Source organism: Paroedura picta, chromosome 4, assembly GCF_049243985.1.
Source record: "Paroedura picta isolate Pp20150507F chromosome 4, Ppicta_v3.0, whole genome shotgun sequence".
Classification (NCBI taxonomy): domain Eukaryota; kingdom Metazoa; phylum Chordata; class Lepidosauria; order Squamata; family Gekkonidae; genus Paroedura; species Paroedura picta.
Window position 1 is genome coordinate 110,642,375 of NC_135372.1, and position 17,511 is coordinate 110,659,885.

The 17,511-nt window shown below is 44.1% G+C and overlaps 1 protein-coding gene across 3 annotated transcripts; it reads right to left on the minus strand.

Moving 5' to 3' along the window:
- Window positions 1-1,477: 1,477 nt before the first annotated feature.
- Window positions 1,478-17,146, minus strand: TNNI1 (troponin I1, slow skeletal type). 3 transcript variants are annotated; one of them, XM_077335020.1, is made up of 8 exons: window positions 17,044-17,146; window positions 13,034-13,068; window positions 10,285-10,326; window positions 9,653-9,784; window positions 9,128-9,217; window positions 8,461-8,637; window positions 2,401-2,511; window positions 1,478-2,070 (listed from the first exon to the last, which is right to left on the minus strand). In XM_077335020.1, exons 4-7 carry the CDS (start codon window positions 9,776-9,778, stop codon window positions 2,404-2,406), a joined length of 501 nt encoding a protein of 166 aa, XP_077191135.1. In that variant the 5' UTR covers window positions 9,779-9,784; window positions 10,285-10,326; window positions 13,034-13,068; window positions 17,044-17,146; the 3' UTR covers window positions 1,478-2,070; window positions 2,401-2,403. The 3 variants fall into 3 exon arrangements, with proteins under 3 accessions (XP_077191135.1, XP_077191136.1, XP_077191134.1); XM_077335021.1 differs by having other exon boundaries at window positions 13,038-13,068; window positions 17,044-17,126; XM_077335019.1 differs by lacking the exons at window positions 13,034-13,068; window positions 17,044-17,146 and adding an exon at window positions 10,421-11,499 and having other exon boundaries at window positions 10,285-10,355.
- Between the last annotated feature and the right edge of the window lie 365 nt (window positions 17,147-17,511).

Here is a 17,511-nt window from a genome sequence, read left to right on the forward strand (position 1 = left end):
CAGCATAGTGTACTAGTTAAGAGCAGTGGCCTCTAATCTGGAGAACCAGGTTTTATTCCACACTCCTCCTCCACATGCAGCCAGCTGGGTGACCTTGGGCTAGTCCCAGTTCTCTCAGAATTCTCTCACCCTACCTACCTCACAAAGTACCTGTTGTGGGGAGAAAAAGGTAAGGTGATTGTAAGCTGTTTTGAGTCTCCTTAAAGTAGAGGAGCCTCTAAAGTAGAGAGCCTCTTGTGGCGCAGAGTGGTAAGGCAGCCGTCTGACAGCTTTGCCCATAAGGCTGGGAGTTCAATCCCAGCAGCCGGCTCAGCCTTCCATCCTTCCGAGGTCGGTAAAATGAGTACCCAGCTTGCTGGGGGGTAAACGGTAATGACTGGGGAAGGCACTGGCAAACCACTCCGTATTGAGTCTGCCAAGAAAACGCTAGAGGGCGTCACCCCAAGGGTCAGACATGACTCGGTGCTTGCACAGGGGATACCTTTACCTTTAAAGTAGAGGAAAGTGTATAAAAACCAATTGACCTTTTACCACCATTAATTTTGGCCACTAAAAAAAATACCTGCCCAATGTGTCTTTGCTTGTAAGTATCAGGTATGATCTGTCTCACTCACTCCTTCTTCCTCTTTCTCACTGATGCACCCTGAATTCACTTTCTCACCTGTAATCTGCTGGGGGACCTTCCTGGCAACTCTCAGGTGAATGCAGCTAAGGACAAAAGTGAGGAGCTCCCCCTCTGGGTGACCCTATTCCAAAAGAAATATGGGGTGGAGGAAACTGCAGTTCTGGAATGCCAAGGTCCTTAAGGCAAAAAAGTTCGGTCCCTTTTGCATAGCATCACACCAGGGACACTCCCAGATTCCTGTGCTGCTTTTGCCTCCCAGCAACACCGCATGACAGCAGCCAGTCACCTTCTCTGCCAGTCACTTTTCTTTCACCCCCTAAGGCAGCCAAGCAGCTGAGAGGAGATTCATGGTGGTGACTGCATGGGGAGCACTGCTTGGGAACATACTCAGGAGGAGCACTTTGAAAGGTTGCTTCTGCTGCTATGTGCCTCCCAAACTCTTGTGAATAATACCCTTAATCTGCCATTGCTGCCATAGGCAGATGACTCACTTTGCACCCATAAGGCTCCAGGCTCAATCTGTACAGCTCCAAGGAAAGATTTCCAATTAGAAGAACTGTGTAAGATCTTGGAAAGATCAAAAGAAAAGAAAAAAGAGCCAGTGGTCTGACACCACTTCTTTTGTGTCCCTAAGAAATGCCTCCTCAAGTACAAACTCATGTTATTGTGGAGTTGGGGTTGCAGCTAAAACCAAGGCAAGCTGGTGTCAAATGGAATGGGTGATGTGGAAATGGTGACTGGAGAGATACAGCCCCAGGACCATCCATGTAAACCTTTCAAGGAGGCAAAAGATTCACCCTCACACAGCAGTCTCAGCATTCAGGCGAACTGTAAAGAAACTCAGGTCCTGTGTTCTTGTCCTTGCTATGTTTTTTTAATGAATGGAGAGAAACAGTGGTTGTATCCCACCCCTAGCTGTACATATCAGAACTGTCAAGGAAGAATTATGGAGTTGAGAACCCAGATTTCTGGATGGGAAGGCCAAAGGCCCTAGCAACATCCCTCATGCATAAAAATCAGGGAGGCCAACAGATCTGCCGATATGCAGCAACTATCTCATGCAATCAGTGAACTCTTCTGTACAATAAAGGATATTCACAGGATGGCCAGCTAAATTTAGTTACCCTCTATCTCTCTGCACTTTACATCTTCTCAAAGTTGGCCTTTCCAGCCTGGTAAAATGCAGCCTCATGGGGGGATGCTGCAATGCAGGAGAAGCTCAACAGTTGCCCTGTGGACTTGGCTAGAAGAAACAGCACCTTTCCTTTGGCAGCTTTGCTGGTTGAGGAAGAGCTGAGAGTGCAAAGTCATGGCAATCTTTTAATGACATCCAGAACTGTTGTGACTCTAAAGCTAATGCAAGAAGATGAGGCAAGGTAAGGGCAAAAGAAGGGCAAAGAGGTGCAGGCAGTGTGGGAACAGGTCTTCATTTTTCTGTAAAGGACCTGAAAGAAACAACAGGGAAAGGCAATGGAGTAGTTTGGTTAAGGAGGACTGGACATGATGGAGAAAGCCACAGCCTGTGCTCGGACACTGATCTGAAAGCCACTGAGGACTATCAGCCTTTGTAGGGAAAAACTGGGACTCAATGCCCTCCCTTCCATCTCCCGCCTCCCATCTCGCCCACACCCTCCCACATGCCTGTCATTTAAGTGGAGCCCCATTTAGCTTAAGATGGGAAACATTACTGAGCATAGCACTGGGACCAAGACACTGGAGTGGTGTCAGGAGCAACTAGTATGTTAAGGGAGGTAGAAATTAAGACTCAGTGGTACCTCTCACTGTCCTGTTGGAGACTTGGCAGCATCAAACATCTTCTTCCTGCCCTCCATTCCTGACATGGCCTCCACATTCTTACGCCAGTCGCCCACTTCAACGGGACGCTCCTGTAAATGGAACCAGGAAGTTAACCCTTGCATTTGCATTGGTACGAGAACACACTGAGAAGCCATTCATAGTGTCCCACACAGAACAATACGTCTTCTGTTACTGGAATACCACAATATAGTATGTGTCAAATATCCTTGGAAGTTCAATTTCATTTCAACATTTCTTGCCTTTGCGGTTACAAAGATAATGTAGGTGGGGAATGCCTGGTGAAATCTCATATCCTGGAGTGGTGGGAAGACTGAGGACTTTCCAATGATCAGCAGTAGGAAGAAGAAGAGTTGGTTTTTATACCCTGACTAGCTTAAAAGTCCGTTCCTAATAACAGGCCTTGAAAGGGTCCCCTCCCCTGGCACCCGGCCAGGCAGCTTAAGGTGGCTTTGGGCTGCAGCTCGCAGCTGGATCAAGTGGAGCCAGCTCGTTAGCAGGCCTGGGACAGAGCTCTTTAGCAGGTAGTCAGCAGGCCGGGAGGCCCTCATTAGCAGGCCCAGCCTAGCAGGCCAAGAGGCTCTCATTAGCAGTCCTTCCACCACGACCCTTTGCCCAGGGCCCTCTCCCCTTACCTGCTGCTGGATCCAGGCACTGAGGCATGTCTGAGAGCAAAGAGGCTAGAGTTGAGGGACAGAGGGTGGGAGCTGCAGGAGCAGGGCCAATCAGGTGGCATTACTGAGCATAGTGAGCATACTGAGCATTACAGCTGCAGGGGCAGTGCCCTGATTGGCCCTATTCCAACTTGGACAGCTAGACACGTTCCACCCCCAAGGCTGTTTCACAAATATATAGAGGAATCATGGATGGATAAGGATATTCACTGTCCAAATGAGTCTCAAAGTGGTTTACAATCACTTTCCCTTCCTTTCCTCACAACAGACACCCTGTAAGGTAAATTAGGCTGAGAGAGCTCTGATATTACTGCTTGGTCAGAATAGCTCTATCAGGACTGTGACGAGCCCAAGGTCACCCAGCTGGCTGCATGTGGAGAAGCAGGAAATCAAACCTTGCTAGCCAGATTAGAAGCCACCACTCTTAACCACTACACCATACTGGCTCTACACCAGGGGCTTCAGACACCTGCATAGAGTCATGTTGTTCTCCAGTGAACAGCAAAATAAGTATTAATTGTCCAAATTTACATAAAAGGGCTTAGTCAGCAGGATGGTTTGAACCAGGCCCCCAACAGAGCCCAGCAAACAGCTGATACTGCAGAGAGAACTCTCACTGCAGGATTGGCTTGAAATCTGCTGAGGGCCTGAATGCCCCCCCCCCCGGTCCAAGCTCACCAAACAGCTATTCCTATGGAGAAAACTCTCTCTGCATAGTTGGCTTGGTCTACTGGAGGAACTGGTTTAAACCATCCCCCCTGTAGACCCTGCTGGCTGACAGTAATTTAAGCAATCTCTTTCACTTCCCTCTTTTTGGAATGGGGGAAGCAAAGGGATGATTTAAATGGCTGCTGGCCATTTAAACATAAAAGCTGACCCGGACTCATCCAGCTGCTAATGGATGGCAGCCATTTCAATGATCTTTTTGAAGTAGGAGGGGAAGTAAAAAGGACAATTGATCGGTATAGCTGAATATGCCCAAATGAAAGCCAAAAAATGTTTTTATTTGGGTCAGCTATACCAGTAGTTGAAACAGATTAAAGAATCTGTTTTCCACTTTTTTCAGTTGTTGCTGTTGTTTGAGTAAACTGAAGGCACAAGCCTACCTGCTATACTACTGGTGGCTGAGAGTGAGTCAGACCCCTGACTGACTGACTGCATGTCCTTTCCCACTCAATTTACTGTTCCTCTCCCCATCCACCCACCCCATTAATCTGGAATTAGTGATCAGGCCAGCAACAGGAAGAAGTCTGTTGGCTCATTTCTTCTTCAATAACTGTAAGTATAGTCAGATCTAGAGGACTCCTGTATGATCACAGTGTGAGTGGAGCCTCATTTTTAATTTCCTGGATGTTTTTTTAACATAAAGAGTAGCCATCAAACAGATAAGTTTGTCTTTCTTTGGCAAAATATAGTGCTGGCTAAGGGTTGTTTCCAAAGAAATGTACATTAACACTGATTACCTCCAGATTAGATTTCTGTAACTCACTCACCACTGGCCTGCCTTTGGGCTTGACCGGGAAACTGCAACTGGTCCAAAATGCAGCTGCTAGGGTCCTCACAGCTACACTTTGGAGGGCCCATATCCCGCCAGTGCTGAGGCAGCTGCACTGGTTACTGGTTATATTCCGGATCAGGTTCAAGGTTTTGGTTTTGACCTTCAAGGCCATCCGTGGTCTGGGCCCAGCATATATGAGGGACCGCTTACCGCCCTATACCCCCCCACACAGGGCTTTATGCTCTGCGGGGGCTAACCTATTGGCCATTCCTGGCCCCAAGGAAGCTCGCCTGGCCTCGACTAGGGCCAGGGCCTTTTCGGTCCTGTCCCCGACCTGGTGGAATGAGCTGCAGGCCCTGCGGGAACTTTCAACGTTCCGCAGGGCCTGCAAGACGGAGCTCTTCCGCCAGGCTTTTGGTTGAGGCCGGGCAGCAAGGGAGATCCGCCCCCCCCTCACAAATGTGGCGGTTGTGTATGCCATCAGCCAACCCCCTTTTTTTCTTCCTTTTAGTAGGGCTATGGAAATTGGGTTAGTTGCAGGAACCTGGCCGCCATTCTTGTCTTGCCTTGTTGTGATTGGAGTACTGTGTTTTATTGTTCTTGTTACTGTTTTTAGGGGATTGATTTTATGTGACCCACCTCGAGCCTCCGGGGGGGAGGCGGGATATAAATTAAATGATGATAAAATTATGTGCCAGGAACCCATGTTGTGCTGCTGATGAACTGTGACAAACTGTCAAGGGTCAATGCCTAACTGAATCTGAGAATATTTGAGTGACAGGGTGATCAAATGGAATTCAGTTGAGTGGGTCAGTTAAGGAATTATAGTGGGAAACTGATGGTTGAAGAAGAGGCAGTTAACCACTGACTGTGGATGGGAAAGGAAGCTAAGAGAGTGTGTAGATCAAGGAGGATCCTCATTCAAGCCAAAAAGAGGGAAAGCTTCTAGTAAAGAGAAGTGATTCCTGCCTAGTTAAGGAGGAACATAACCTTTAGAAAAGAGAAGTGATCCCTAATCTGTGTATAAAGGATTTTAGGAACCTGGTTGTATGTCCCTGCCTGCTAAACTTTGTATATCAGTGAAATTCAGAAACCTATGCTTGAGTATTTAAGCAGAAACTGAAAAGAAAGCCTCTCTCCTATAAGTATTAAAGACCTTGTTGACTAGCAGCAACTCTTACTTGTTGGTAACAAATTATCTAGTGTTTTCTGAATACAAAGTTACATCAGTTTTATTTCACTTCCTACACCTGGTTCCACCTGACCTTTTCTCCTGCCATTTATATAGAACATTTTGTTGATTTTGAATTTTCAAACCCTTTTGTGCCATTTTAAAAGCAGACCATAAGAAGGTGATTTTGTCTCTTCCTTCAGTTCCTGGGGCTTGGCCTGCATAACATATGTATATATAAAATAAAATGACTAGGTAGGACAGCTATAGACAAAGAAACAAGAAGAAAATAGATAGCAGGGCTGCTTAGCAAAAATTAAGACAGAAGGGAAATCCTGCATGTGAGGGAGGAAGGTGTGGGGAAGGGCCAGATCACCATAACAAGGGCAAAAATTTGCATCATTATTATAATCATAATTGCTGTAAAACTGTAAAAATATGCTACAGCTCAATCTTGAGGCCTTCAAAAACATCCCCATGCTTTTTAAAGGTCAGTACACAATCTTCTGTTTGGAAAGGAGCCAGTCCAGCCAATTCACACAACCATTTGAGTGGGTGGCAGCTGCCTGAAAAGCCTGTATATGCTGGCTTCCTGCCCTCTGTAAGCCAACTGACTACACCTCATCAGTTTTCAGCACACATTTTCCCAGCATTTGTCAGAGCATGAAGAAAACAGAATCCAACAAAGATCGTGCCTCCAGGGCCTTGAACCAATCAGAGCCGACTAAGTCATCATGAATGATATCATGCACAGGAATGGGTAACTCATCTCTACCAGGTACGAATTCCTTAATCTGAGATTCCTGTACAGAACAGGAAGCCCAGACAGAATGTAGCTTCCTTCTTAAATGGGTCAAGTCCAGGAAAAGACATGCACACAGGGTGACACCAAAGATCAGACACACAAATATGGGAGACGCACCAGCTTTTTCTAAGATTTTCTAGTTCTCAAAATGAAGTTTTAAAATGGAATTACTATAATATTTTATTCCACCCTTCCTTAAAGTAGCTGATGACTGAGAGGGGATCTTCAAGTATTTAAAAGGCTGCCAAATAAAGGATGGAGCAGAGTTGTTCTCTCTTGCCCCAGAGGAATGGACCAGAATGAATGGGATGAAATTAATTCAAAAGAAATTCCATCTAAACATCCTGAAGTAGTTTCTGAAAGTTAGAGAGATTTTTCAGTGGAACAGGCTTCCTCAGGAGGTGGTGGGTTCTCCATCTTTGGAATTTTTTAAACAGAGGCTGGACAGTCATCTGATGGAGAGGCTGATTCTGTGAAGGCTCAAGGAGGTGGCAGGTAACTGTGGATGAGCGAGAGGGTTGTGAGTGTCCTGCATAATGCAGGGGGTTGGACTAGATGACCCAGGAGGTCCCTTCCAACTCTGTTATTCTATGACACCATTGTGCGCTAATCTCTGTTACAACTACACTGTGAGGCAAGATAAGCAGAATTCTCCCAAATCACCCAAAGTGTTTTTCATGATGAAGAAGGAATCCAAGTTGTCGTGCCTAGTACATTATAAGCAAGATTGGACAAATGCAGCTGGCAGGCTTGCCTAAGAAGCACAGTGGGCACCAACCCACACAGAAGTTCTTCCAGCTGCCTCCAGATGCTCAGAGGGTTGATCAAAACAAGACCCTCACTGATGTTCACTTAGCTCAACCCACCCTAACAACCACACCAGGCTTTTCTGCCTAGGAAAATCCAGTACAAATCAGGAGCAACTGTGCTAGGCTTTCCATAATTACATTATTTTACGATTTGAGCATGGTTTATTAGCATTCCCAATTCTGCTAGTGATACTTTAAGAACTCACAATATGCTTTGCCCCTTTCACATCATGAGTCTCCATGCTCCCACCCCATAATAGTACAATGCGCTTCGTAACCCTTTGCAACTGAATGTTATTCAAATTATTCTACTCATATGTGATACCTTTCACTTCATTATGCCACTTTACATTTTTTTTTAATTTCAGCAGCAGTTTTCCGTTCATGTGACCGAGAAACACACAATGGCCTGTATCCTACCATTTGAAGATATCCTCCAGCCTAAGGAACCTCCTTCCAACTTAAGCAGGTCTTCTCTGGGCATGGATCCTCTGTATGCTACCAGGCCAATATATTCTGCCTTTCAGGATTGCCAGATCTTCCACAATAGTGGAAGGCCTCCGGCCCATAACTTGCATTGCCTGTTAATTCTTAGAGGACAGTACATTTATTGTTTACCCAATAGTAAAGAGGAATCTCTTTGACCTTGAAATAAAAGTTATATTGGGGGTCATGGGACCTCCATATACAAAAGTCACATGGTACTGGGGCTGTAGAATGAACCAAGCTTCATGGAAGCTGTCTGAAGAGCATTTGCTAAAACTTTAGTTGAACAGCAGCTCTCCTTTTTGGCAGCCACTCTTAACACCTGAGATATAACTGTCATCAGTCAAAGCCATTAGTTTGCTTAGCAAGGGTAAATCCTGATGCACAAATCCTTCAGTCTGATTTTGAATGCTGTTTTTGGCAACTGCTGGGTTTAAATGATCAAAGTATGCAAGGGAATATCCACAGAACCAATTGTTCAGTCTAAAGAAAATAGACATCTGGTTTAACCTTTAAAAAGCAATGTGTCAAGCAGCCCTGAGATAAGGAGCCATCAGTAGGATTTCTGGCCACCAACCTTTTCAGTGTCCTCCTTCTTGACAGATTTGAGATTGGCTCTCAAATCCATAGAAACTTTGTGTTTAGACCCAAGCAGAGCCCTCAGCATGGCATCAGCAGAAACCCGGACACGCCGCAGTGGAGGCCGTTTGAATTTCCCCCGAAGATCAAGCACTTTCAATTTTAGATCTTTAATCTGCAGAAGAGGAGGAGGAGATTGGTAGGATGCCACACAAGATTATAATCCATACACAAGATTCAGCCCTAAGCAGGAAACAGAATAAATCTGACCATCTTCCTCCACCACAGGAAGTAATACCTGCCTTAACAGAAAATATTACAGCATCTTTACCACTACCAGAAAAAATAGTTCCTGGGATATAACAGGAAAACCCATACACACATCACACTTCAGAAAGAACAGTCAAAAGTTGTCTTCTTCTTAATGAAAAACTCACAACTGGAATGGAGGAGCAGTCTAAAGTTCTCTGTTGAAATATTGTTCCAGAATTCTATGGGTGTTCCAGAAATCTTCTAAATAAATATCCATTCAAAAGATGGCTTCCCTCCAGTTACCTCTGAACTGACTGCCATAAATGCCTGATCCCAAACCCAACAAGTCTTTCTCAGAACAATAAATACAAAATTTCTGTTAGGATTTAAGGTGGATCATTTTGCCTTCTCACCTCCCGCATGTTATGGTTACATTTCGCTTCAATGTCATAGCGTTCCTCATCCACAACATCGATTTTCTCATGTAGCTCCCTGCACAGGTCCTGTTCAGTTAAAAAGAAGAATGGTTAGGAGATGCTTCCTCAAGAACTTGTGCTTGGCTTTGCTAGATTACCTCTCGTCAAAAAAATAAGGCCATTTTTATACTTTCCCCCATGGAAAACAGAAGAAAATATTGGCGAAGGTATTTATGATGCTCACAAAGTAATATTAATGCTGTCCATTATGATGTCATTATATCGTAAGACATTATTAAAACTGATTTTAGACTACCTGTTCCTCCAGATAATTCTTTAAGCACCTCTTAGGATCTGCCTCTGAAGTGTAAGTGAACTTGGTCTTTCCTGCCTGTGAGTGTGAATTGAACACAGCACTGACAGGAGGCTGAAGCTGACCCTCTTAATAAGGTTCTCATCAGACCTCCACAGTGCTCAACAGCCATCTTGACTGCCTCTCAGATGCCCAGACCAAAAATCTACCTGAAGCTGGCTTAAGGAAAGTCCACTGGTCCGCAGAGGTGCAACCCTCTCTGACAAATATCTCTCCTTCTCTCCTTGTTTGTCCACTTGCTCTTGTTCCCATTCTTCTTTGGCCTTAGCCAGCATCAAACTCTGAAACAAAGAAACCAAATTGTTTTAATGCAATGGGATCTAGCTACACTTTAATATTTGTGGTGTGTTTTCAGAAGAACATTGTGCCAGAGGTAGGGTTGCCAACCTCCAGACAGGACTGGAAATCTCCCAGAATTACACCTGATCTCCAGACGCCAGAGATCAGTTTCCCTGGAGAAAAAAGGCTGCTTTGGAAGGTGGTCTTTATGGCATTATGCCCCACTGAGGTCCATCCTCTTCCCAAACCCTGCCATCTCTGGGGTCCACCTCAGGAGTTGTCCAATCTAGAGTTGGCAACCCGAGCAAGAGATGGGGAAAGAACTCAGGCCTCCTCTTGAAAGCACAAGGCAAAAATCATACATAATTACATAAGTCTTCATGGAAGAGAGGAGGGGGAGAGAGAGAGTGCAGCTACATTCATGATAGCTGTGACAGTATAATTGATTCATTTGCTCTGTTCAGACAAGTCAAAGAAAAGGTGGAGCTGTATCATGACTCACCTTCAAAAGGAGTTTGCGTGACGCTGAGATCTTGGATTTTCTCTGAGGAGCAAAAATAAACAGACAGCCATCTTACAAATGAATATATAGCCCTGCTGAAAATTGTTAGCAAAGGTACCCATGAAACAGCTCTTACCTCCCTTCAGGAGTTCATTTGAGAGAAGAAAAGAGAACAGATGGGAGGAAACAGAGGGAACAAAATGAATATGAAGACTGTTAAAAGGGAAATCCCCCTCTATTGTTTTCAGATAGTTAAGAATGAATGAACTGACACTGCATGAAAATGTGACCATAATTCTCCACACTCTCAAAATGTAATCCTAAATTAAGTTACGCCTTTGATTTTGAATGGTGTGACTTGGTTTAGGATTGTACTGGAAGACTTCTTGATGTAGCACCCCCTACTCAGCCTCCTATTTGTTTCCCCGCTGGACTCAAGCAAAACTCCTCCATCCCCATCTCCCTGCATTTCCAAAGGGAAGAAGGAATCTTGTGCCCACTGCCAAGTGTTATTAGAAAGAGGGTAGAGCCAGGTGGGCCTTTTGTCCAGTAAGGGTTTTTGTCTGGCTATGCAGATTTTGTAAAAGTTGCTTTGGCAGAAGCTGCCACCACGGTACAAGGATGTTTGCGACATCACTAAAGGTATGCAAGAATATATTTTAAAAATATGCTCATTTTTAAAACTTCCTGTAAAATAGAGCTTCTGCTTGAAACATTGAAGAGATGGTATAAGAAGTATATATAGCACTTAAGGGTTGCCAATATCCAAGTGGTGCCTGGAGATCTCTCAGCATTACAGAGAAAATGACTGCTTTGGAGGGTGAACTCTTTGGCATTATACCCCACTGAGGTCCTTCCTCTCCTCAAACCTTGCCATCCTCAGGATCCACAACACATACACACACCCAATCCCCAGAAATTACCCACCCAGCCGCTGGTAACCCTGCTTCACTCCCAGACATTTTGTAGCTGGCACATCTCATGTGGCAGCCATTTTGTAGTTACACTCACCACTCTGGGTCAGAATTCCAGAGGTTCCTGAGGGCTCAAAATGCAGAGGGCCACTGACCTATATGTTTTCCCACAAGCATGGAAATGGGGATACTTTGCTTACTTTTAGAGATCATTAAAATGTGATTTAAAATGTTTTAGGCTTTTTGCACAACTCTGTTGGTGTTAGATATAAAAAACAGGAATATCTGTATACTAGAAACTAAGCATGAGTTTTTACAGTCATTTGCAGCCCAGTTGAGTCCCAGTTTCTAAACATATCTGTGAGAGGGATGCAGGAGGAACAGTCTGCAAATGAGAAGCAGAAAAAAGATATTATCTCTCTTTTTTGTACAAAAGAGAGAATGGCATGTGAAGGCAAGAAGCACCCAGAACCTTCATCTCCATCTGACATGAATGCCTGTACCTATTTGAACAATATTTTCTCACCTTTATTCCCTATTTAATTGAATCCATAATGCTGCACCTTACTTTCCTAGCCTACACTCCTGCCCTGCCCTATTCCTTCCCTCTCTTTCCTTCTCTGCTAATAGGACACATGGGGGAGCGGGGCTGTATGGGATCTGTTTGCTAATTATTTTAAGAGATATGATTCTTTTAGCAAAAGCTACACCATGATAAATGTTGAGAGCCAGGTCTCACCACACTTGGAAAGTATAGATCCCTCTCTGCCCTCTAGTGACTGGTTTGTAGAACTCGTACAAGAGCTTACAGCACAATCCTAAACATAGTTACACCCTTAACTGCATTGGCAGTGTTTATAGCTTAAACTAATTTTACACTTAAAAGTCTGTATTGTGAATAGTGATGTAACTTTTGGTGTGTCAGCAACAATACCCCTGCATGTGGAAGACAGTTTTGAGGAATGTTCAGTTTACACGGGGTATAGTGTGCCCTCTAAGACAGAAGTAGTCAACCTGTGGTCCTCCAGATGTTTATGGACTACAATTCCCAGGAGCCTCTGCCAGCAAATGCTGGCAGGAGCTCATGGGAATTGTAGTCCATGGACATCTAGAAGACCACAGGTTGACTACCCCTGCTCTAAGAGGTTTTGTAGAATTTAGGCAGCATTCCCAGTGGTTGATATTTGATGAAGAGAGGAAAGCTTGACTACTATTTGGGGGACGCAGAAAACATTATAACCATGACTGACCTTCTCATTAAAGAGATCACCTGTGTGACATATGATGATAATCAATATTAGGCAGAATTTATGAGAACTGAAGCATGACAGAAATCAAAACACTCAGTGGATCATTCTATGTCTATACCATTGTTTTAGAAATTTGAGTGGAGGGGAATGTGAATGGCAAGATAGGAAAATTAATCAATGTTGAATATTTGTGAATATTCATTTCAGCTCTGCCACTTATAGTGTGTACTTAAATTTCGGGAAACTGATGTTAATGAAATTACGTGATGTTCATTATGGAGCTCCACTGAAAGCGATAGCCGTGAGTTCAGTTCTTTTTTTTCCCTGCCTACAAGGCTAAAAGCATGCATACCTTGGTGATACCAAGAGACAGGTAAATCAACCTAAATATTATGGGGAGAGGAAGGGGAATTCAAGAGGGAAGGTTTCATTCCCAGCAGAAGACCAAAATCAATGTCTCATCTAAATCAGACAGTCTCCAATCTGAGATTTTGAACCCAAATCAGAAGCTGAACATAAGAAATAGGAGCAGAACAAGATAGACATGGGGGACAACTCAGCAAAAGAAAAAGGGGAGTTTCCTACTTACGGTTCAGGCATTGTGTGAACTATCTGAGTGCCTACAAGTTAAAAGAAAAATAATGAGCAACAACAAGTGGCATTCAAGCTCAGCATTTCAACACTCGCACAAAATTGAGCTGAGACAAGTACCATATCACCAACTCGCATTCAGTCCTTTGATGGCAGCTAGAATTATATTTGAGCTTCAGTGGAAATTACAATCTCTGCCTTACAAGAAAGCATGGATGTTTACAATTTTCCATTCTCACCCCATGAAGGATGAAGGGCCAGAGCAGGAAAGCCTCTGCATGGTGCCCCCCGCCCCCCAGGAGACAAGCAGACTATTGTAGAATATGGGGCCAAAGTCTTTGCCTTTATCTCCCCCTCCAGTCTCCAGAAACTTGCCAAAGCATTTGCCTCTACTATGTCTTACAGGATAGGAATGCTGGATATTACTGGAGTGGGAGCCCCACGCAGGGTTGCCAACTCTGGGTTGGGAAATAACTGGAGATTTGGTGGATGGCACCAGGGGAGAGGAGGGGAGGGGAGTAGCTTGGGGAGGGAAAGGACCTCAGCAGGATATGCTTCCCGAGGCTACCCCCCCCCAAAGCAGCCATCTTCTCCAGAAGAACAGATCTTGGTCATCTGGAGATTAATTGTAATAGCAGGTGCCACAATAGGCTCATACACACAAACCTGTAGTTGGGTTGGCAGCTCTGGGTTGAGAAATACCTGGAGCTTTTGGGGTGGAGGAAGACTGGGCTTTGGAGGGACTTCAATAGGGTATAATGTCATGAAGACTGACAACCCTGGCATCAGAACACACACACACACACCCTGCTACTGAGATGTGGCAGAATGGCAAGCACTGCAAGGAAAGCCCCAGTGCAAATTGTCTTGTTGGATGCTGTTTCTATCACTCTTTCCCCATGTTCCCCCTCTTGTGGCCTAGGAAACTGCAGCTGGACAATGCGCTAGAATAGCATTTAGATGCAATCCCAGAAATAGTTAGTTAGATTAGTTATATAAACTATATGCGAGGATGGATACGTTTGTGTTCAGCTCCTGGTAAGTTCATTCAACTACACAGCCCTGGCCTGGAAGCCTGACTTTGTCCCTCTCAGTCAAATGACTGTCCCTTTTGTCCCAAACTATCTTTTATCCCAGATTACCTCCTATCCAGCACCTATTAAGTAATTAGTCCATAACATATCTGCCACCTAACTTGGGGTGTAGGGAGCTGGAGAGAGCAGGGTTTAGGGAAGCAAGGTGAAATTTTAAAAAGAGGTCACTGCAGTCCACAAAATCCCAGTGTGGAGAGGTCTGAGACAATACAGGAGCAGCAGGTTTTAATCTCCATTTGCCACAAAGTTTCCTTGATGATCTTGGGCCTGGGCAGTGGTTGAGATTAAATCCGGTAACCCTTACCCATGCTGCCTTGTGTTTCAGAGAAAATGAAAGTATAATATGAAGAAGAAATAAAAATATACAAGCTCTGTCAAAATGAAGAATCATTCACAGTAGCAGGCACTCTGTCCAAGAGCACGTTGTCTATAGATAGCTTTCATTTTCCCCATGGGAAAGACATTCTGAAGATACTCGAATTTGGGGGAATCTAATGCTCAGCCCTACTGTTTTAAAGAAGGCCACTGAAGATGCTCTTCTGGAGTTTCGGATCTCGGTTGTCATAAGGGTGGGGGTCTAAGTTTGTGACTCTCCAAGAGCCTAAAGGGTAATGTTAAAAATAAAATTCTGTGTCTAAGCAATGGTCACCCATCATCTCACTGCATGTTGTGAACAGTCTTCATGCTTGCCACTTGTTTTCCCAAGTAACCAAGGCCAGCATTCAAAGGATTGTCTAGGCTTCCTGCTCTGCTTATGTAACTTTCAACTTTGGATCCATTTGCTTTGTTTCTTGCTATTAGATTCGGAAGTTATGGTTTCACATAGTTTAACGGTACCTATTTGCTCTCACCTTTTACATAGCCAACCCTGAATGCTCTGTGCAGCACCAAATTTTCTGCATGGATGGCCTGATTCCAGAATACTTGACAGACACATGACATGTACTGATGAGTAAAAACCCATAAGACTCCTGAGACCCATAAGAAATAGATCCTGAGAAGCCATGATGGATTTTTCACACATTGGCAAGTCACTGAATTATCCAGATCCATTGGAGACAAAAGCAAGTAGGCAAAGGGCAGTGTAGTAGCTGGGTGAATGACAGGCTTCAGCTCAAGTTGGACTCTTGGACTCATGTCTCTGATAACCAATCAGCAGCTTGCTGTCAGCATTTATGACCTGCTGCTTCCATAGAGGGAGAGAAAGCCAGCTTCAAGCAAGGAAGCAAGAAATGGAACAGAATGTGGACAGCTGGGTGAACAATTCCATGCTCATCAGTAGTTCAGAGGCCAGGCTGCTCTTCCCAAAAGCAGATTGTCTACAACTCCCTACAGCTGCTCAGTTTCACAATTTAAAATTTCAAACGTTAAATGTGTGTAAAGGTTATTAAGAATGATTAAAACATGTAACTTGCATGGTGGAACCCCATTTAACCCTTTGAAATGTCAAACATGAAATTTGTGCAAAAGCAATTAAGTGTAATTAAAACATATAATGCACTTGGAGGACAATTCCCTTTTACAGATTAAATTGTCAAGTGATAAATTTGCATCAAAGTAAATATAACCTGTAACAAACTTTCGGTTTTCATTTGTGTTATTTTCCTTGGCACTTGTAGGTCTCTGTCTCTTCTTTTACGCTCAAGCCACACTTTGTAGATTTCCTCAAACAAGCTAGAAATGTTTATCAGTAGCCTTACAAACTTTTCCCCAGGACTCTAGTCTTAGCTCAGCCTTTGTAAAAGTTAGCTGCTGTTTCACTGTAAATGTCAGCTGTTGTTTCACTGTAACCTATGGTTCTCTTGCATTCCCTTAACAGTAGAAACTGGGATTTCAAGTAACTTCAAATATTATGATGTATCCAGCGTAATCAGCAAGAACTGCAACACTCTGTCAGCGCCCACAATTTTCGAATTCCTCTCCGTTTTCTAATAGCTGAACACCACTGCTGGGAGCTTACAAGAATGAATGCAGCAGCATTCTCAATAATTTGATTTAAGATTACACTGTTAGACCTTTATGTCTTCCACTGGAAGTGTATGAGCAATTTTGCTCAAGGACCAACCTGGTTTTTCACAAATAACAAAACAGTCACACTCAAGTGCATTTCCAGAGTGGATATGGGATCTGAACATTCTGGGCTGAGTCTTTTACTCTTCCCGAGGAATTGTCTTAGTGCCCAGTGCATCACTAGGACAAGCATTCAGAAAGAATCCCTGCAATGCTGTTTCTGGAAAGTAAATCCCCCTTGAGAAAATGGGGGGGGGGAGAGAAAGGTGATTTGTTTGGCTTCATTACACTGCAAAGTTAACAAAATGTCCCCATTCACAAAGAAGGCTGCATCACCACAGAACACACAATTCGACAGAGATGTGCTCATATTAAACTGAGGCACAACAATAATTTTCAGCCTCCCTCGCCTACGTGGGAGCTGCTCTGTGCTGATGGAGAAAACCCATTTGCTTCCTTACAGATGCTTTTTCCCCAGGAGCTTAGTTCATATTGTTATGTGCTCAGCCTTCGCATGCATTTTCCTTTTCACTACGGCTCCAATTAATAGCTTCTGCTCCAGGGAATTTCCATGTACATTTCTCTACAGACCTAATGAGTTATAAAATTCATAGCTGAAACTTGTCCTTAAGCTTCTCGCTGGTCTATCTGGAATAATGCTGCAAAAATGCTTAGGATGGGGGGAAATGTGCCTTCTCCTGCTTTAGATTATATGCCATTGACATTGCAAATACAATGAGTCTGAGTTGAGTAGTCCCCACCCTAAACACCTGCTCAAGCAGCTGATTGTCCCAGGTACCCTGAACAGAATTAAGTGATCATTCCTTCCTCCCTGCTCCAATCTACAAATCAATAAGCACACAATTTCTCTGAAGCTAATCCAGTGCTGAAGAACCTTACCTAGCACAGCCCTGGCAGCAGGAAGTTGGTGGCTGGAGGATGGAGACTTCCAGACTGCGGGGGGATAGGGGAAGGATGGGAGTCTTAATCTGTAGCCAGACTGCAACTGGTAGATAAAAATAGAACAGACACAGATACCCCTCTGGTACAGCCCTGTTCACAGTGGAAAGGGATAATGTCCCCATCCACACCACACCCCCACACTGTGCACACTTGGTACACATGAAATGCTCTCGCTTTCCATTGCATGACACACCCACACATATTAATCCATGAGACATATACTTATTGACATTATTTCAAGTCTGCCTCAAGGCGGATTACACAGTATTCAAATGGGTGGCTCCATATGCACACACACAGACACAAAGATCTCCAAGCTTTCTGGTTGGATCAGAAGAAACGGATCAGCTTCAGTGGCAGTGGGAAATCTATTTGTCACAGCAGAAAAGTACAGTCCAGCTCATG